General features: G+C 36.0%; 1 protein-coding gene across 2 annotated transcripts in view; it reads right to left on the bottom strand.

Moving 5' to 3' along the window:
- The window catches only part of NAA15 (N-alpha-acetyltransferase 15, NatA auxiliary subunit), a 78893-nt gene that overhangs the window by 29241 nt on the left and 26749 nt on the right, over positions 1-22903 (bottom strand). For both annotated transcript variants that reach the window (XM_081237281.1, XM_081237280.1), the window contains exons 3-11: positions 20406-20510; positions 17974-18131; positions 12606-12740; positions 11219-11372; positions 7694-7813; positions 6035-6130; positions 5771-5877; positions 3698-3770; positions 869-1038 (exon numbers count right to left, since the gene is read on the bottom strand). In XM_081237281.1, the coding sequence (XP_081093407.1) occupies positions 869-1038; positions 3698-3770; positions 5771-5877; positions 6035-6130; positions 7694-7813; positions 11219-11372; positions 12606-12740; positions 17974-18131; positions 20406-20510 (1118 nt within the window). The remainder of the gene's footprint in view (positions 1-868; positions 1039-3697; positions 3771-5770; positions 5878-6034; positions 6131-7693; positions 7814-11218; positions 11373-12605; positions 12741-17973; positions 18132-20405; positions 20511-22903) is intronic.

Genomic DNA, 22903 nt, shown 5'->3' with positions numbered 1-22903 from the left:
AGCCCACGCACAGCAACGAAGACCCGACGCAGCCAAAAATAAATAAATTAATTAATTTAAAAAATTACTTAATTTCATAATTTTTTGGTAAATGAATTATTGGTTTACAATCTCTTCCCCAAGAGCTTTTATTACTAAATTGTATTTGTATTAAGATAGTAAAGCGGCAACTTTTGGTTTTTTGTGTGTGTGGTATGTGGGCCTCTCACTGTTGTGGCCTCTCCCGTTGCGGAGCACAGGCTCCGGACACGCAGGCTCAGCGGCCATGGCTCATGGGCCCAGCCGCTCCACGGCATGTGGGATCTTCCCGGACCAGGGCATGAACCCGTGTCCCCTGCATCGGCAGGCGGACTCTCAACCACTGCGCCACCAGGGTAGCCCGGCAACTTTATTTTAAGATGATTTTTCTCAAGCAAGACCCAGGAGTTGAAGAGGCAAAGAGGTAATACGTAGAATTCATAGTAGACATCTTCAGTTTCATTTTAAGATTACCAGATACTGATATATATGATCTTACTGAAATGTTAATAGAAACAAACATTTCACAGCAAATGTAATTATTTTTTATGATCTATAGCCTTGCTACTTAAAACCAAGAAAATAACCAGATATGTGTATGAACAACCATATATATGAATGACCATATGTATATATGTATACTTGTACATAAACAGATATAGATGGGTGAGCAAATGAGCATGACTATGACAAAGTCTCAAAGTAATCAGACTGAGAAGTGTACTAGTTGCTCCATGTTTTGCGAGCTATCAAATACACCATTTCTCTTACCACATTCAGACTCTATAGCATGTGTTTTCTTAATTTGTGTCTCACTGCCTCGTAAGAAAAGAGGAGAAAAGATTTTTACCTTATAGATTTTAGCTTTCACAAGAAAGAGTTCTATCAACGTAGGTGTACTTTCAATAGCGGTATTTATGTACCCCAGAGCAACAGACGGCTGCCCAGTCCTGTCATAGTGCTGTGCCAAGTAGTACTGGACCCAAAGTAACGTGGTCGGCGGTTCTTCCTTCCCATCGTCTTTGAAAAGTGGGGGGGCGGGGGAGGAAAGAAAGCAAGCTTAGTCATTAGAGATATTAGTAACAGACTAGCCACCGCAAAGTGGCTCTATCATTATTAACAAGGGAAGCAGCTCAAACCATGTGATTTATGCATCTAGTTATGCAACTAGCTCTAACCCTATAAAATCTTTGGAAGGGACCACGGTTTCTGCTCTCTATCATTATAGCTCCTAGCACAATGCCTCGCATAGTAATAACTTCATATAGTTAACATGGCAGATGAATGAGATCAAAGCTATAAGAAATTACCTAAAAAGAAAACTGAGGGGAGGGAGGGGAAGGGGAGGGGAAGGGGGGAGAGGACACGACAAGTTGTACTAGAACTATGAGTATACTGATCAGGATGTTATGTATGAGGGTTAAAAAAAAAAAATAAAGAGAAAATTTCCATTAATGTGACGGTAAAAACAGAAAAAGAAAAAAGAAAGGCATGATTGCTTAATTGGGTTTCTAGCTAATGTACCAAACTATACATAAATATACTTGTGATGTGGTTATTTTGAATTTTGGTGATTATAAGATTCTTAATATATTTTAATATTATTCTGAATATGCAACAATGCATAATTTAGGTTAAATAAAAATTATACCCAAAAAATGAGATGAGTAAAAATACTTATTCTGTATTTTAGTTCATAATTTTATTTTTTATATACTCACAAGAAAGTGTGTAAGTTAAATATACAACCCACACATTAAAAAATGATTTTTTAAGACAAATTTCTAAAATCTAAGAACTGTTATTTGCTTTCAAAGAAAGCAACAGAGTGCTTATTTTTATCCTAGTAGAAGTAGGATGGCTCAGTGGACAAACAATAGGAGTGGAACTCACCAACTCCCGTTCTGATAGATCTGCAACTAAAGTGCTGCATATTCTTGGGCATGTCATTGAACCTCTTCCACATTTGTAAAATATGTAGGAAAATGCTGATAATCAAAGGAACATCATGATGATTAACCAATGAAACCATGGTAACGCCTTCTAAAAAGTACTATTTAAATTCATCTGAGACCTAGAAACAGTGATCAACTCAATAGCAATAAGCACCCCAGGTCCCATACTGGGCTTTCCCACTGTAGGAAACGGGGCTCCTTGGGAAAAACAACTGATTACATGTCTGCTGTGGGCAGTATACAAGATGAGCTAGAATATTTTGTCATACCTAACTGCAAGGAAGCTATCAACTACTATCCTAGTATGTGAAGGTTTGAACCATTTGAAACTGCAAATATGTTTAAAGTCATGAATTCATAATAATACCTTTAAAACCTGTATTGGCCTTCTTTGAAGAATGCTACTAAACCAATTCATTATTTTGAAAACTGGTAAAGAACAAAAAAGTAGGCTAGGCAGGGGAGAAAAAGCAGCATTTATCTTGCTTTTTCTATACAAACTGAAATACTGCATAAGCAGATGACAGATAGTATCTCTTTTTAAGATAATAAAAAATGAATAGCAGAATATCACTAGCTTGTAATTCTTAACAGTTCTTAACATATGAAACAAATACTTCATGCCTCCTGATCAAAGAACACACCACCATCTTGAAATAATCTTGCTCATCCCTTTGTCTTTAAAACAAAAAGGAAAAAAAAAAAATCAAATCAAATCTCATCAAACCTGCAGTCAGACCTTTCCATTAGAAGTTTCTGTAATGATGAAAATGTTCTGGATCTGCCCTGTCTAATAGGGTAGGCATTAGATTTGCACTAGCTATTGAGCAGCACTTGAAATGTGGCTAGTGCAACTAATTAAATTTTTTATTTAATTAAAAAAATTTTAATAGCCCCATTTGGCTAATGGCTACCATACTAGACAGCACAGCTCTGCATCCAACTACCAATTTATAACAAATCCAGAGGACAGAGAAATAACATGTTAAGCAACACCATATGGGTATATTCAGCAAAATCTATACTACAGAAAAACTCAAGGAAAAAAAACTAACTTCTTTAATAAATAAATTGCAGGAAGAAGAGAAGATAGAGGGAAAACCTACAGATTTATAAAAAAGGGTTAAGAGACATATCAAACAAACTCAAAGTATAGATTTCACCTGGATCTTCATTCAAACAAACTTCAAAAACAAAGAGAAAAAATGCTATTTCCAAGATACCTGGAAATGTAAGCATGGACTTTTTTCTTTGATATTAAGAAAGTATTAATGTTCAAGTATGGTGATGCTATTATGGTTATAATCTTTAGAATACTGAAATATTCATGGATGAAATGATGTGATGTTTGGGATCTGTTTTAGAATAACACGGGAGTAAGGGAAGTAGATAAGAATACAGATGAAATAAGTTTGGCCATGAGGTAAAAACTACTGAAGTTGAGTGGCGGGTAAATGGAGTGTCATCATACTATTACATCTAGTTTTGCAGGTGTTTTAAATTTTACATAAAATTTTCTTCAATAAGCTACTGTTATTATCTTCTTACCAATGTACATTTCACACAATGTGTACATTAATGCACCTTCATCTTAAAGGGAAAAAAAGTTTAAATATACTATGCTTACTGACTAAATAATGAACAATACTGACCTTCTGATCAAGAATTTCGCAACATATTAAGATTTTCAAGATTTTTTTAAAACATAAAACTTGAGCACTTACCACTGGGGTTAAATAACCGGCAGCTTTTTAAAGATGTTTCATAACCTACTACTAATTCTTCTATGATTGCCACCTAGAGTACAAACACACAAGCACACTTTAATAAAAAAAAATAAATATATAGTTACTATGCTTGTGCAAAATGTGTTATTTACTACTAGAGGGCTAAATAAACATTCCGATTCCCCCCTCCACCTATCTCTCTCTCTCTCTCCCTTCTCATACACACACACACACACACACCTTTTTATAAATCTCTTAACCTATGGATAAAAATTTAAAACCATACATTTATGAAGGTGTGTTTTAAGGCAAAACTTTCCAAAAAACTTACTGGCAACTCCTTTCCCTGCTATAAAATAAAGCATCAAGCTGAATTAGAAATCAGGAAAAGGCTGGACAGAAAGAGGTAATGTTAGGGATGATTTTTATCTTGGTTCATTTTTACCTCAATTCACATAAATAACACTCACAGTTAACATCTGCACTTCAGGAATCAAGAATTAAATACTGTGTAAAAAGAGAAATTCCACAAGCATATGACAGCATCCACTCTCAATTTCATCACCATGGGGAAAGCATCAGTAAAAGAGAAGCATGGCACCGTGGGTGGGTTTCTGAGATCCAGGAGAGCGAGTGGCTGTCCCAGTTCTGGTCTCTCCTGAGTCATGACTGTACTACTTACTCCTGGCTTCGTAAGAGATCTGTGAATACTTTTAGTTTATTAATTCCCTTCTTTGCTTAATCCATCTATAATGAATTTGTTACTACAGAAGCTCTCTTAAATGACCTCAACTTAACTGATTCGACAGGTTAACACCAGCTCTCTCCATCACCTCAGAAAACTGTGAGGACTGAATGACCACAGCTAGGTTATTCTGGTGCACCCATGTTCTTCTTCCACAAGGTGAGCTACATGCTTACTAAGGGGTTTGTTTTCCCAAACCTGTTTGAATTAGTTGCATTCATTATCATCATTGCAGAATTTAATTCAATATTATGTAAACTTAAGAAATGAGAACAAAAAGAACTGCTTCTATTAAGTCAAATACCATGGAAAGACTCACAGATAAATTAGACATTTTTTACCAATTTAGGTTTAAAAAGACAACCAAAAAGGGAAAACTCATAACAATCTTGATTCTACAATCAAGATTGCTTCACAAGCATCACGTTCTCACTGTACCAAAACTAGAAGTAAAATACCATATTCTATCAATGTGATTTAATCAAGGGGGGAAAAAGGTGAAACAGTCATCAATAAAGCCCATATCTTGGACCTTTCAACAAAAGACTGGCAGAATAAGTGCCCTTTATATGCTTTAGGTTTAAATGTTTGGCACGTTTAATCTGTCCCACCTTTAAGGTGTTTTTTTTTTAAACCCAGCCAACATGTCTGATGCCACTGTACTTATAAACAAAATAATCTAAATTAAGATTAAAACACCCTTGGGACTTCCCTGGTGGTCCAGTGGTTAAGAATCCACGTTTCCACTGCAGGGGGCACGGGTTCGAACCCTGGTTGGGGAACCAAGATATCCCATGCCATGCAGTGCGGCCAAAGAAAAAAAGATTAAAACACCCTTTAACCAGCGTTTTGAATATTGTAATACGTAGCTGAAAGAGTAAGCTGACTTACTGGGACAGCAAACAAACTCTTCTGACAGAATTTTTTTCTACCAAATAAAAAGGAGAAAGATTACTAAGCTTCAACTTAGTTCAAAAAAAAAAAAAAATCACTTCTGGCTTTCCCCATGAGCAGGAATTAGAGAAAATATTGAAGAAATCAATACCTTACCAACTTTTCATCCCTGTACCGACTCACTAAAAAGTACACATCAGAAACAAAAGACAGAACAAATAAGCAGTAATTTATTCAACTAAAGAGAGCAGAGGATGAAAAGGAAATAAGAGGCACAGAAGCATTTAAACTGCAAGCTAGGAAGACTCTTAGCAGATTCACACTGTGTATATTATGTGCACAGGTAGCCAAGAACCAATTATTCCAAATACTGAGCAAAGAAATGATAGTCAAAACACAAAACCAAACCGAACCATTGTATTTTGCTTTACCTTTTCTTTATCTTTGTATAGCGACCTCAAAGTATTGAAGACTGGTGGACAACCCTTGCTGAAGTTCATCCTTAGGAACTTATCCAAACATTCTTTAAACTTCTCACCTTGGAAGAAAAAAATCCTGTTGACTTACATGTACCCAGACAACTCTAAAAATGCATACATTAAAATCTTAACATGCATACTCATATATTTAAAACCAAGGAAAGATACTGTATATCACCACACCATTTTCATTCCTTCACAATTATTCTCACTTACCAGATAAAAAGTTTAATGGCAGTCTTCTTGGCACCAATCCCCTGGGATACTTAGTCCAGGCCTCCTCATACATTTTTAGTCGTTCTAACATATTAGCTGCAAACCCCAAAAAAATATTTTTTCATATGTAATTAGAACATATTTTTCTAGAAAATTACAAATTTCTGAAAATATATAAAAATTACCATATTAAACAGAAAATTTGAACATGGGAAAAATTATTCATAATCTAACCACCTAAATATATCAACAATCTTAGAATACTTCTAATATTTTCATATTTTAACCTATAATCATATAAAATACAGTTTTCCTTATCCTGCTCTGCTTTAGGTGGCCTTTCAAAATCTGCCTGCTCTACTGTAGTTCCAAGAAAGGCTCAGTTATTATGTTTCCACCTACGGCTTCTCCAGTGTTCTCTTCAGCCTCTCCTCTAACTCCTCTCCTTTGATTTATCTTGGAGCTTCTGGATTTATCCTCTATCTTCCATTTCTCCATATTTCTTTTATATTTTCTTTTACTCTCAGGTAAGAACTTTCCTTGTTCAATCTTTCACTTCACTAATTTTCCTCAGCTGTGGCTCCTTCTATTTAATCTATTAAGATTTTCATGTCACATCAAGAAGTAGGTTTTTCATTTCCCAGATTCCTAACAGGCACTTTCTCTTAACTATGCATATTTCATTGCCCCTCTTCATCTTAGGCTTCTCTATGATCTCTACTCTCCCTATGGCTGGCACTGATGATTACCTTTCCAATGCTGGTGTTACTACAGAGGATGACATTCTTTGTACAAGGTTTCTCTCACATTTATCAATGTACCAGGAACAGTTCACTATCAGTCTTGTGGGAAACTTCGCTTCAAATTAGATCATCCTGGCTAAAGACTCTGCCTTTTTGTAGATGACACGTTTCTAGGTTTGTCCTCACAAGTAGGTCCTATTCATGGGAGAGAATGGTTGGGGAGAAGAGTGTCTCTGGACCAAGTTTATTTGAGTCCTTCCTCCCACATAGGAAACAGTGCTTCCCTTTCAGCTTGGCAACATTCACTTGCCCCTGCCAGGCCACTCTGCTATAGCCACAGGTTATCACAGAAGTCTTTCCTTTGGGGAGACATATCCATTTCTCCATTTCCCTTTCATGTTTCTGATGCTGCTGTGCATTTGTAGATTTTTCAAACTTGTTTCTAAAATTCTTTTCACAACTTTCTTTGAACTTGTAGTAGGAGAGAGGTTTCAGAAAACGCTTAGTCTACCATATTAAACGGAAGTTCACAAATGTACTTCTATATTCAGATTTTGAACCAATTCTTTTTTTTAACTAGTTTTTCTCCTGTTAACCTTTCTCTTTTTAAAATATTTATTTCTTTATTTAGGCTGTGCCAGGTCTTAGTTGAGGCACACGGGATCTTTGTTGAGGCATGTTTAGTTGTGGCATGCAGACTTCTTAGCTGTGGCATGCATGTAGGATCTAGTTCCCCGAAAAGGGATTGAACCTGGGCCCCCTGCATTGGGAACGCAGAGTCTTACCCACTGGACCAGCAAGGAAGTCCCTGAACCAATTCTTAACCAGTTCTTCTAGTTACGATTTTCACTGAGTTAACACAGTATATATTAACAAAAGAAGCAATTAAAACTTAGTAAGTTTTAACCAATGCTACCTGGCTTGAGTGCCTTTTCCAAGCCTTTGTAATAGGCCCAGTTTTCAGGATTTCTCTCTTGTAATCCTCTGTAAACATCAGCTGCATCTTCCAAACGACATAATTGCAAGAGAAGTTCCCCTGATAAAAAAACAAATTAAATTAAGTATCTTCTGATTGTAACTTTAAGTTTTCCTCAAACTTTCTCTTAAAACTTCTTCAATATTGGGAAGTGGGTAGATTTGGTATCCTCCTGAGTTCTCAATTCCTTTCAACAAGACTATTTACCATGTTACTTTATTGTCCCTCCTTTCTGAAAGTTCATGTGTAGAAATGTCATCCTCTTCACATCCTCAATTTATTCAGGTATTTTTCTAACTCCAGGCTACTCTCTCAAGGTCACTGAACACAGTCACCAAGCCATCATCTACTACTTAAGTATTCCTGACAACGTATGGACAATTTCAAAATCCAGATTAATGCCCCAATCCAATACCCTAACCTTATGATGCCCTAATCAACTAGGAAACGACTGTGCTCTAGCAGCCCATAAGCATGGCCACATTGTCTCTCTTCCTACTACTGTTTTTTCTCTCTTCCAACTACCAAATATGCATCTTGCTTTAAGCTTAACTATCTTGACTTTCTTCTTCTTGTCTCACTAATCCAACCCTCCAACCCTAGAGGAAAACTGTTCCCTTTTCTTCACGCCTTTCAGCAACCTGTAGGCTCACTGCTGTCTTCTCTGGGTTGCATGACCAATCTCATCCCTGAATGACATTAGCAGCCCCAAATATGAAAACTAATCTCAAAACCTAGGCTCCCTCATTTACCAATTTTAAGGCCTGGGTCATCCCAACTGCTTGCTTGCTGTACACCTTCGCATAAAAGAAGTCAGCAGATGAATGGACCGAGGCACTGGTTTCGCTAGAAATATATGAACTCCAAACACACAAGCCTCAAGCACTGCTCAGGAATCCTTTTCCCTACCTTAATGGGCTCCCATTCACTAAAGGTATTATTTTCAAACCAGGACTTCACCCTTGCACCCTTTCTATTATCAGATAATAAAAATGAACACTTACTGAGAGTGAAAGTGACTTTTAAATGTTTCACTTGCATTACTTAATTCAATTCTCAAAGCTCTATGAGATAGGTTACTATTATTGGTGTCATTTTAAAGCAGAGAACATAAGTAAACTTGTCAAGGGTCTTTCAGATAGTTAACTGTTAAGAGTCAGGATTTGAACCCAAGCAATTTGGCTAAATGAGCCCATTATTTTTAATGTTTACACCCTCAGTGGTTCTCAGCCAGGTGCATTTTTGCCATCCATGAGACATCTAGCAATATCTGGAGACATTTTTGGCGTCACGGTAAGGGAAGCAGGTGCTACGGTATCTGACAGGTAGAAGCTACCAATGCTGCTAAACATTATGCAACATACAGGAGACTTCCACCTCCAACACCTTGGTCCCAAAATGTCAACAGCACCAAAGTTAACGGTCAGCTCTACACTAACCAAAAGCCTACTTCACTAAAAACATAAATAATATTCTGCAACTTTTCTCCCCTACGCTACATCCATCCACATTTCCTTCCCTTAATCTTTACCCACCTTTCCCTTGTAGAAGGAACTGATGGTATAAGAATTAACAATGAAACTTTCTGCCTAACTATGCCCACTCACCCACGCCAGGAAATTCCTAAATTATCCTGACTACCCACCACTAACATCAATGCCTTTTATTACTGGAATATCCAACGACTGATGATTCTACTCTTAGTTCCCTTCTATTCTCTTTATATACCCTGTCCCCAATACCTGATTCACTGGAGATATCAAAACATATTTTGTGGAACGAACTGATGGCTCTGTTTCCTATTTCACTGAGAAAATGGAAGCAACTAGAAGAGAACCCCCAAATACCCACTACATTGACACACCTACTTGCCCATACACTCTACCATCTCTCATTACTGTGGATGAACTATTCATTTTGCTATCTAAGCCCAACCTTTCAACTTATCCACTAGATCACATACCCTCTACTGTACTGCATATTCTGTCTCATTATCCAGTGAGCATAAGCAAATGCTGTAAAAATCTTCTTTTGATCCTATAACACATTCCATCCACCACTACCCTATAGGTGTTTCCTATACAGCAAAACTACTTGTATGCATCATTTATGCATGCTATCTTCAATTCCTCTACTTAAATCTCATTTAAATCTACTTGATCTGTTTGGGCTTTTACTACCCTCCTTCCAAATGTTCAGAACGTTTTTTTGTTAAGGTCATCAGTAACTTCCAAATTGCTAAATCCATGGGTCAATTCTGAGTCCTCAGCTTGAACTGTCATTCTTCCTCCCTAATAAAGTTATAAAAATAATAAAACAAAACAATGTACTTAAGAGTATTTTGAACAATGTCACATATTTCCGTAAAGAAACTGAGGCTCAAGTCTTGCCCCTCATCATTTAGCTAGTTAGTAGCCAATGAAGGAACTCAAACTAGTTTTTTCAACCTCGTGATCTTTCCAATAAGGCAGAAGCCTCCTCCTTTATAACTAACAGACTGCTAAGGGATGATCAACTCAAGTGCGAGAGGGCTGTCTTGGGTCTACAGCTCACAAATGAGCTCCAGGCGCCTTAGATTTCCATTCTTTTCTTGCCAGCAGCATTATCCTCTGCTGAGGAGTTCATCAAACAAATGGTGGCTACACCCACTCTGCACACAGATACCACACTTTCTAGTGTTCAACTTCAAGGGAGGCCAAAGAAATCTGAAACCAACAAACTTCAGTCGCCTGGTCTCACAAAGATAAAGGAATATTTCAATTTCAGATGGCAATTCTTAGGAAGTACTCATATTCTCAATTACTTGTTATTTTTCTTTCACTTTCCATAATCAGTTCCTCAACTTTTAAAACTACAAAGACTCCTTCTTCTCAACCCTCTAATAAACGACAGAACTGGAGATCTTTATTTAAGGATCTACCCATCCTCCTACCCTAATCCACACATATAAACCCGAATCTCTGGTTTCAATTCATGTTCTATGTTCAGAGAGATATTCAGATAAAACATAAAGAACCCTAGGAATGTCCCATAAGCACTTTAGTAAAGACTGATTTATCAATATATATCACTGACAATAAAGAAATGTGTTGTACACATTCAGTTTTGCCAATAAGCAGTTTCTAAGAAAATCCTCTGTCTTATAAAATTGAGCAATTGCCTCCAGTGTCTTAATCAAACTCTACAGTATTTTCAGATCAAAGATACTTAAAGAGAAAATATTGTACTGAGTCACTTCATTCAATGATTTATTGTTCACAATTTTTTTTCCTATAACAATATCCATTGTTTGAATGTGTATTTTCCCACATTACAAATTATTCAAAGTGCATGAGTAAGAAATAGATTTTGACATCAAATCAAGAAGTTGTGTTATATGCAACTATCAGTAGCAACTAGATTTTTCAGTTTTGCTCTTTGTCATAATTAAATACCAGAATAAATTACACTCTTTAAAAAAATTACCTTTGGTTTCTTCTACAGCAAGTTTATCACAAATCTGCTTTTCATAGGTACAAAGATGTTCCAGAGCTTCTCTATAGAGACCTGCTTCCCGAAGAACTTGATTCTGATATAAAAGGAGTTCACTATATTCATAATCCACTTTATCAGGGGATGTCTATATATGGATATAAGGAATATTAACAGTAAGAATTATGTTTTCATATTAGAAAATTGTTCACACACTCAAATACATATAAGAAGTCAAAGGATAATATATGATGAACAAAATTCATTTTTTAAAATTTCTAAATATCTTTCTAGGGAGCAACTAAGTAAATAATGTCAATATTAACTTATAACCCACTGAATAAAATAATCCATTAAGTCCTTACATATAATAAATAAATAGGAGAGAAAGGAAAGCTCTTACTTAAGAATAGAATGTCAAATAAATCTAGAAGGAATAAGACAGAAAAATCACCATTTTGAAACTATCATAGGAACAGTTGATTCAGGCAAGAATCATAATCAATGAATGCTAAAACTAGTGGTGAAAGTTTGATGAGGAACAGACTATTCATAAAGTCTCAAACTGTTCATTAAATACAAAGAGAAAAAAAATAACAAGTTTATAGTGAAGAAACCTGGCAGACACCACCTTAACCAAGTAATCAAATGGAACAGACACCACGTGACTCAATGTGGTGAACTAAGAAGGGCTTGAAATCACTTCTGTAGTTTCCTGCCAAAAATGCATAATATCTAATAATGAGGAAACATCAAATAAATCTAAATTGATGAACGCTCTACGAAAGCACTGCCATGACTCTTCAAAACTACCAATGTCATGAAATACAAAGAAAGCCTTTGAAACTTCCAGATTAAAAGAGGTTGAAGAGAAATGACAACTAAATGTAAGTTATGATTCTAAACTGGATCCTGAAATGGAAAAAAAAAGTCCTAGAAAGGATATAAATAGATCGATTAGTAAATTTTGAATATGCATTGTGGATTAGATAATAACAGTCTATCAATGTTAAATTTCCTAATTTTTTAATAATCTATACAGCAGTATCTATACATTTGACAACTATAAATTTATTCTTAGGAAATACCACACTGAAGCACTTAGGAGTAAAAGAGCATGGTATCTACAATTACTCTCAAATGTTTCAGGAAAAAAATTAAATAGCTAAGTAAATATAGAGACTGTAAGTAAATGTATCAAATATTAACAATTAGTTAATGTGAGTGAACTTCTATATGGAGTTCTTTGTACTCTTCTTGAAACTTTTCTGTAAGTTGGAAACTATTTCAAAAGAAAAGATAGTAAGGCTATATATGCTTTTTTCTTTTAGTTATATTAAGAATAAGACCTAGTTTACTAGGTATGACTTCTGGTTGTTACCTGTTGTGTTTTCCTAAATTCCTCTAAAATCTTTGCTGCCATTTCATAATCTTCTAATAAATGGTAAGCAATAGCATAACCAATCCACGATGCTCTCTGTGCAGGTCGAAGCTGAAGTAATTGATATCTCGTTTCCTTTAAGAGGGGGAAAAAAACACTTCTTCTTAGTTTTACAATGAAAGTAAACGCTTCTTAAAAAGATCATGTTCATTTACCCCATAACACAGAGCAACCTGTAACACAAGGATAGAAATCATAACAGAAAATAGTTTCAAACATCCATATTGTGTAGCTTTACAGAAGCAAAAATGTATTTCTTAAGAAGCACAATGAACCTTCCAAGATAATCTTGTAATTTTTTAAAAGGTTAAGACCTGGTACCCTTTATTACTTACTGATCTACTTACTCTAAGAAAAGAGGACATGGGGAGGGGGAAGAGTAAGCTGGGACGAAGTGAGAGAGTGGCATGGACATACATACACTACCAAATGTAAAATAGATAGCTAGTGGGAAGCAGCTGCATAGCACAGGGAGATCAGCTCGGTGCTTTGTGACCACCTAGAGGGGTGGGATAGGGAGGGTGGGAGGGAGACTCAAAAGGGAGGAGATATGGGGATATATGTATATGTATAGCTGATTCACTTTGTCATACAGCAGAAGCTAACACACCACTGTAAAGCAATTACACTTCAATAAAGATGTTAAAAAAAAAACCCAAAACCTATGGGATGCAGCAAAAGCAGTTCTAAGAGGGAAGTTTATAGCAATACAAGCCTACCTCAAGAAACAAGAAAAATCTCAAATAAACAATCTAACCTTACACCTAAAGGAACTAGAGAAAGAAGAACAAACAAAACCCAAAGTTAACAGAAGGAAAGAAATGAGAAAGATCAGAGCAGAAATAAATGAAATAGAAACAAAGAAAACAACAGCAAAGATCAATAAAACTAAAAGCTGGTTCTTTGAGAAGATAAACAAAATTGATAAACCATTAGCCAGACTCATCAAGAAAAAGAGGGACAGGACTCAAATCAATAAAATTAGAAATGAAAAGGAGATGTTACAACAGACACCGCAGAAATACAAAGCATCCTAAGAGACTACTACAAGCAACTCCATGCCAACAAAATGGACAACCTGGTAGAAATGGACAAATTCTTAGAAAGGTATATCCTTCCAAGACTGAACCCAGAAGAAATAGAAAATATGAACAGACCAATCACAAGTAATGAAACTGAAACTGTGATTAAAAATCTTCTGACAGGTCCTCCCTGGTGGCGCAGTGGTTGAGAGTCCGCCTGCCGATGCAAGGGACATGGGTTCATGCCCTGGTCCGGGAAGATCCCACATGCCGCGGAGTGGCTGGGCCTGTGAGCCATGGCCACTGAGCCTGCGCGTCCGGAGCCTGTGCTCCACAACGGGAGAGGCCACAACGGTGAGAGGCCCGCATACAGCAAAAAAAAAAAAAAAAATCTTCCAACAAACAAAAGTCCAGGACCAGATGGCTTCACAGGTGAATTCTATCAAACATTTAGAGAAGAGCTAACACCCATCCTGCTCAAACTCTTCCAAAAAATTGCAGAGGAAGGAACACTCCCAATCTCATTCTATGAGGCAACCATCACCCTGATACCAAAACTAGACAAAGATACTAAAAAAAAAAAGAGAATTACAGACTGATATCACTGATGAATACAGATGCAAAAATCCTCAACAAAATACTAGCAAACAGAATCCAACAACACATTAAAAGGATCATACACCACGATCAAGTGGGATTTATCTCAGGGATGCAAGGATTCTTCAATATATGCGAATCAATCAATGCAATACACCATATTAACAAATTGAACAATAAAAACCATATGATCATCTCAATAGATGCAGAAAAAGCTTCAGACAAGATTCAACACCCATTTATGATAAAAACTCTGCAGAAAGTGGGCATAGAGGGAACCTACCTAAACATAATAAAGGCCATATATGACAAACCCACAGCAAACATCATTCTCAATGGTGAAAAACTGAAAGCATTTCCTCTAAGATCAGCAACAAGATAAGGATGTCCACTCTCACCACTCCTATTCAACACAGTTTTGGAAGTCCTAGCCACGGCAATCAGAGAAGAAAAAGAAATAAAAGGCAATCAGAGAAGAAAAAGAAATAAAAGGAATACAAATTGGAAAAGAAGAAGTAAAACTGTCACTGTTCGGAAATGACATGATACTATACATAGAGAATCCTAAAGATGCCACCAGAAAACTACTAGAGCTAATCAATGAATTTGGTAAAGTTGCAGGATACAAAATTAATGCACAGAAATCTCTTGCATTCCTATACACTAATGATGATAAATCTGAAAGAGAAATTAAGTAAACACTCACACTTACCATTGCAACAAAAATAATAAAATACCTAGGATTAAACCTACCTAGGGAGACAAAAGACCTGTATGCAGAAAAGTATAAGACACTGATGAAAGAAATTAAAGATGATACCAACAGACGGAGAGATATAACATGTTCTTGGATTGGAAGAATCAATATTGTGAAAATGACTATACTACCCAAAGCAATCTACATATTCAATGCAATCCCTATCAAATTACCAGTGGCATTTTTTATGGAACTAGAACAAAAAATCTTAAAGTTTATATGGAGACACAAAAGACCCCGAATAGCCAAAGCAGTCTTGAGGGAAAAACCAGAGCTGGAGGAATCAGACTCCCTGACTTCATTCTATACTACAAAGCTACAGTAATCAAGACAATATTGTACTGGCACAAAACCAGAAACATAGATCAATGGAACAAGATAGAAACCCCAGAGATAAACCCACACACCTATGGTCAACTAATCTATGACAAAGGAGGCAAGGATATACAATGGAGAAAAGACAATCTCTTCAATAAATGGTGCTGGGAAAACTGGACAGCTACATGTAAAAGAATGAAACTAGAACACTCCCTAACACCATACACAAAAATAAACTCCAAATGGATTCAAGACCTAAATGTAAGACCAGACACTATAAAACTCTTAGAGGAAAACATAGGAAGAACACCCTTTGACATAAATCACAGCAAGATCTTTTTTGATCCACCTCCTAGAGTAATGGAAATAAAAACAAAAATAAACAAATGGGACCTAATGAAACTTAAAAGCTTTTGCAAAGCAAAGGAAACCATAAACAAGACGAAAGACAACCCTCAGAATGGGAGAAAATATTTGCAAACGAATCAACGGACAAAGGATTAATCTCCAAAATATACAAACAGCTCATGCAGCTCAATATTAAAGAAACAAACAACCCAATCAAAAAATGGGCAGAAGACCTAAATAGACAATTCTCCAAAGACATACAGATGGCCAAGAAGCACATGAAAAGCTGCTCAACATCACTAATTATTAGAGAAATGCAAATCAAAACTACAATGAGGTATCGCCTCACACCAGTTAGAATGGGCATCATCAGAAAATCTACAGACAACAAATGCTGGAGAGGGTGTGGAGAAAAGGGAACCCTCTTGCACTGTTGGTGGGAATGTAAACTGATACAGCCACTATGGAGAACAGTATGGAGGTTCCTTAAAAAACTAAAAGTAGAATTACCATATGATCCAGCAATCCCACTACTGGGCCTATACCCAGAGAAAACCATAATTCAAAAAGACACATGCACCCCAGTGTTCACTGCAGCACTATTTACAATAGCCAGGTCATGGAAGCAACCTAAATGCCCATCGACAGACAAATGGATAAAGAAGTTGTGGTACGTATATACAATGGAATATTACTCAGCCATAAAAAGGAACGAAGCTGAGTCATTTGTTGAGACGTGGATGGATCTAGAGACTGTCATACAGAGTGAAGTAAGCCAGAAAGAGAAAAACAAATATCGTATATTAACGCATGTTTGTGGAACCTAGAAAAATGGTACAGATAAACCGGTTTGCAGGGCAGAGGTTGAGACACAGATGTAGAGACCAGCTGTATGGACATCAAGGGGGGAAAGCCACGGGGGGTTGGGGATGGTGGTGTGCTGAATTGGGCGATTGGGATTGACATGTAGACACTGATGTGTATAAAATTGATGACTAATAAGAACCTGCTGTTGGACTTCCCTGGTGGCGCAGTGGTTGAGAGTCCGCCTGCCGATGCAGGGGACACGGGTTCATGCCCCGGTCTGGGAAAATCCCACATGCCGTGGAGCGGCTGGGCCCGTGAGCCATGGCCGCTGAGCCTGTGCGTCCGGAGCCTGTGCTCCGCAATGGGAGAGGCCACAACAGTGAGAGGCCCGCGTACCGCAAAAAAAAAAAAAAAAAAAAAAAAGAACCTGCTGTACAAAAAAATAAATTAAATAAAATTCAAAAAAAAGAGATAGTACAAAGGAAAAAACCACTTTTTTTTAATACAGTGCCCAACTACTGAGGTAAGATCTATAGAAGACAACTCAACAGGTACTATATGGAAAAAAAAAAAAAGAGGGACTAAATAAATCTGATTTAATAGACTGATTTAAGGGTTAAAATATAGCTACAGTGGTGATCATTTGTAATGCAGAAAAATATAGAACACTATGCTGTGCATCACAGGGCAATTAAACTTCTAAAACTCCAACCAACCAACCAAACTCAGAGAAAAAGAAATCAGATTTGTGGTTACCAGAGGTGGGAATGGGAGTGCGGTGGGGAGTACAGGGTATTAAATGAAGGTGGTCAAAGGCACACACATCCAATTGTAAGATAAATTAAATACTAGGGGTGTAATGTACAATATGATTAATATAATTAACACTTCTGTATGTTATATGTGGAAACTGTTACAAAAGTAAACCCTAATAGTTCTCAGCACCAGGAACAAATATAATTTTTCCTTTTTCTATTACTTTGTATCTATATAAGATGATGAATGCTTACTAAACACTGTGGTAACATTTCATGATGTAAACAAAATCATTATGCTGTACACCTTTAACTTATACAGTGCTGTATGTCAATTATATTTGAATAAAACTGGAAGGAAGCCCCCACCCCCCTGCACACACAATGTAGCTACTAAGACAGAATATTAGTCTCTATGGAGGTAAAAAGAATAAACAAATGAAAAAAAAATATATATATATATAAATGTTAATTTTTCACTGAATTGATTAACTCAATCTTATACAGTAATCCAACTCTGTCTCACAGTAAAATAATTTTTAAATCTGATTAGTCTAGTCATAAACACAATCACTACTGGGAGAAGAGAGCAAGATTCAATTAAATTTTTTTTAATGGAAAACTTGTTATCAGAAAGTACTCAAAAAAAGTTTTAAATATTTAAACAATATTTCCTCCTTAGAATAAAAAAATTCTCTACTTACCCTGTAACCCTCAAGATCTCGCATTTGAATCTGTAGTAAAGAAAGGTCCCTTAAGATTTGAAGATTGTCTTTATCCCATTTTAGCGCATTTCTGTAACACTTAATGGCTTCATCATATTTCTTGTCTGACCTCTGCAGAAGGCCATAAACATGCCAACCTAAAGGATTTAGTTAAGGATACAACCTCCAGGTCAAGAAATAAAGTTCCAATAATATTCTCTATGAAACTCAGAAAACTACATCTATTTATAAAATTACAAGCTTAAAAAACAGAGAGAATATAAAGACAGAAGGTAGTTTGATACAGTGGGGGAAAAAAGCACAGCTCTTTGAGCCAGAGAAAACAGGTCTAGCCTGCCTTATTAGCTCTGTGACCTTAAACAAATTAATTTAATCTTATGTTTCCTCAATTATAAAATATAAATAAACAGAAAGTCTATACAGCAAAGCGCAGCAGTTTGGAGACAAAATGGAATAACATATAAAGTATTCACTGGCTTGCACAAAAATAAATGCTCAATAAATATTAAGAATTATCTTTACTTTTAAAAGGAAAAAGAGGGAATGGATATCCATGACATGTAATTGTTTTAAATCAAGTGTACTTTCTTTTCCTTAGCTAACAAGGTCCTTGGGACAGACCCTTAGTGCAGTATAAAGTTTCTAAAAATCAACCACTTAAATTTTGGGTGCAGGTGGCCAAAATGGACAGTCTCCTATTCAAAGAACTTAAAGTCTAGTAAGGGATACAGATAAGTAAGCAAAATTACAGTACGTTGTAAAACTGTGCTACAAAGGGGGAAAATATGTAAATAATCCCACTCCCCTAATACAGGTCTTTTTCACTTTAGATCTTGATTACTGCAAGTCACCCATCCTCCTGCCTTCAGTCTCTCTGCTTTTACTCTCACCTGCCAGAGTAACCTTTCTAAAACACACACAATCAAAAAAAAAAAAGTCTACTTCCCTTTCCAGAAATGAGTAATGTTTCTCAGATCAGATTCCAACTTTTCAATCTAATAACTTCTACACTCCTTAACAGAGTCAGTAAATACAGAATTTCTAGGGTGACATGTATAACTGAAAATACATATATAATGCTATAAATTTTATTTGAAAAATAATCTTCATTTTCATAATGCAAATGACAAAGTAAAGGTTAACAAATTTTCTCAGTTGGTTGGAACATGGTTTTAAAAAGCCTGGAACATGGTTTTAAAAAAGTTTAAAAAAGACTAGATACCCTTCATAATCTGGCACCCATTACCTACCTTCCTATTCCCCGCACCCCCATTTCAGGACTTGATCAACTCTCTTGAGCACTGCAACACCTTTTAACTGCCTTGAATCTTCTTCTTCTAAAAATCTATCCTCAAGGAGTTTAACATTGCTAAAAATTTAAAGAAATTCATGTTCATCAAGAGTAACCCAGTTAAATAAAGCATGGCAAGTACAAACAGAACACCGCACCAACATTAAAATGATGAAAATGTATCTACAAGATCTTATTAATTAATCCTTTGCTTACCTTTTCAGTTTCTGGTTACTCTCAACTCACTCACTTCTGCTTTACTGGATTAGTGATAATTATTGAACAAATTATAACGTTTTATGTAATACTCAGAAGTGTTAAGCTTCTACTAAGTATCTTCCTTCACTAGACTATAAGATCTGTGACAGCAAAATCTGTATCCCTTTTAGTCTGTATTATTCCAGACTAACACTTGAAAATTTGCTAGGTGTTTCAGCACTTCATCGTGTTAGCCAACAAAATAGGTAAAGAAATATTTGTTTAAAACTATTTAAAAAACAGTAACCCACAATTTTTTCTCTATCTTCCCTCAGACATTTGTACTTGATCCTACTCTCACACTTCCCTTAATAAAATAAAATAAAATAAAATTCACCTCACACAGTCCAGCATTATCAGGGACTATGTTAAGCATCGTTAAATCTTTACACCACCACAGTGAAGTGGGTATGAGTGTTCTCATTTAACACATAAGGAAACTAAGCCCTAAGATCACAGTTAGAAAGAAGCTGAGCTGAGAATCAAACCAAAGTGAAGCATACTCCAAACCCTGGGCTCTCAATCAGTATACTATACTGCCTTCTAATACTCCTTATTGTATATCCTTCTCTAAATTCATGCTATGATGAAATCTGCAAGGTACCTTTTTTTTAAGTGTGGGAAGAGCTTTCATAGATATTTTAAAAGGCTAGTCCCATTTATCTGTGACTAGATACAATGGTAGAACATGGTAGGTATACAAAAATGTTTCCTGAATGAAGGCAGTTGCTATTATTCAATTGAAGAAAGAACCATCTCCTCTGGAGTTACACAGTAAGAGAGATCTAAAACTTCTGACTCCCAAATTGCTGCCTTAGCTCAAGACACCACAATCCAACCCTTAAATATACAAAAAGGATACACACATGACTCTTCAAGTCATTTCTCAAACCTCTACGAACCAATTCATAAGCTTCTTCCTTTTTTCCCAAACAGTTCAATGTTAATCCTTTCATAGCCAGGGTTTCTATTTTTTAAAAAAAGAAGAAAAGGAAGAAAAAAAGAAGAAGAATTTAAAGATAACTAACAACAACAAAAACGGTAACCGTAATCTCAAAAACAAATGTTACATTATCCTGAATATTTAAAACTTCAAGGAGATTCCTGGGAAAATGTCCAGGTTTTTACAGAATTAAAATACTTGTTAAATTGACAAATGAAGTAACTACACATTTCTATACTGTAGGCCTCCCTAGATTTTTTTTTTGATAAAAAGATACAAAAATGCATGAATATCTGGTAATCCATATGCTAACAAGATAAAATGATTTTCCTACTGTTCAGGGGAATTCCATGACCTTATTAAATTACTCCTTTAAAGTATGAAAAACTTTATCTTGAAACAGACTATCTCTGTGAACCCAAGTTACATAAAGGTTAAATTCACTGTTCAACTATTTAAATATACAAATAAATTACATTTCTGGTTTTCATAAGTTTATTTTAAAACGATTCTTTGGGATTACTATTAAATATACAAGTAAAAGAAGATGTCAGACACCTGTCATTCACAATCCACAGATTAAAAAAGAGTTGAGGAAAATATTTATTTTCAGAAAGGGAAAAACAATATTTCTAATTTCACAATGTATATTCTATGAAACACAAATGAATATAAAATATTCATTATGATTAATTTGTCTTTTAGGACTACAATTTAAAATTTATAGAAAAATTAACTAGGAATAAAAGATAAGGATTAAACATATTATCCTGAGGAAAAGTCAACATTTATAGTAAAACATAGATAAAGAAATGTAAGCAGGCTTCCCTGGTGGCGCAGTGGTTGAGAGTCTGCCTGCGGATGCAGGGGACATGGGTTCGTGCCCCGGTCCGGGAAGATCCCGCATGCCGCGGAGCAGCTGGGCCTGTGAGCCATGGCCGCTGAGCCTGCGCGTCCGGAGCCTGTGCTCCGCAATGTGAGAGGCCACAACAGTGAGAGGCCCGCGTACCGCAAAAAAAAAAAAAAAAAAAAGAAATGGAAGCAAAAAAAAAAAGAAGGAAAAAAATGTGTATAAAATCATCATAAATCATGCATAAATTTAAAGGAAAAGGAAGTAAACAAACAAAATATATTTGGCAAGTAGCCAAATTAGCAAGGTACTGTAGAAAGTAACACTTTGTTGTTAAACAGGTAAAATCTATTCTTGCAAGAAACAACTTCAAGTGTCTTAATTAATGAAAACCCAGGTTGTCAGTAAGTTTAGAACAAATCATAACTTACGTACTGTTAAAAAGTATTTTCAATTAAATTATGGCACTGCATATGCAAACTGATTTCAGATATGTTAAAATATGAAGGGAAATTGCATTTTAGACACAATGAAAGTTGGTACTCTGCTGTACTGAAACTCTATGGTGACTATACAACTAAAAGTTACATTACCATTATGCATACTTTTGGAATGAATATAAAACAACCTCATATCCAACTGGCTAGCAAAACTTTTTGTGTGTGTGTGTGTGGTACGCGGGCCTCTCACTGCTGTGGCCTCTCCTGTTGGGGAGAACAGGCTCCCGATGTGCAGGCTCAGTGGCCATGGCTCACGGGCCTAGCCGCTCTGCGGCATGTGGGATCCTCCCGGACCGGGGCACGAACCTGTGTCCCCTGCATCGGCAGGCGGACTCCCAACCACTGCACCACCAGGGAAGCCCCAAAACTATTTTTTAACAAGGAAATGGAGAGAGAAAATTTTAGATACTTTATTCTCACTGCTTTCTATCTTTAAACAATTTTATTACTATAGTGAAAGTACGCGAGAGTAAAGATAGCTAACAGGGAACTATTGCTCTCTCCCTCTTCAATACTAAGAGAACATTATCAAATTAATTAACAAAGAGCCATGTTTCCTAACTACAAATCAGACCTGTGAAAGCTTATTTTTCCTTTGCTTCTTTACAAGTTTATCCTACAAACATCTCACTGTCCAATTTTCTACCCTCACACAGGCAAAAGCTATGTAACTTTCAAAATCATGTCTTGACCATGACTGTCTTGAAAAACTAATTAAGATACAATGCTAAATAAGAAGGTGCTGGTTCATGAGCAGAGACCCAAATGGATACTTTCTGAATAAGCTTACTGTAAGGAATAAAATTTCTCTAGCTCAACCAAAGTTCTCAAGCAAAATTTTCTTGTAACATTTTAAATAAACTTATTTATTAAACTTAAATTAGCATATTTGTCTTACTAGGTTCTTTTGCCTTTCCTGTGGTGCTAATATTAGAAATAGGAATAAATCAGAACTCAAGTAGATTGTGTTATCATTTTCTTGACAATAAATTCAAAGTATTAGTATTAAACATCTCACAGGAGTCAAGGATAAGAAGGTCCATTCTTTCTGGAAAACAGTCTAGGCA

Source organism: Mesoplodon bidens (genome assembly GCF_964165515.1).
Source record: "Mesoplodon bidens genome assembly, chromosome: 1".
NCBI classification, from domain to species: Eukaryota; Metazoa; Chordata; class Mammalia; order Artiodactyla; family Ziphiidae; genus Mesoplodon; species Mesoplodon bidens.
The sequence above is the reverse complement of the archived record's forward strand: the minus strand, read 5'-3'. Positions and strand labels throughout refer to the sequence as shown.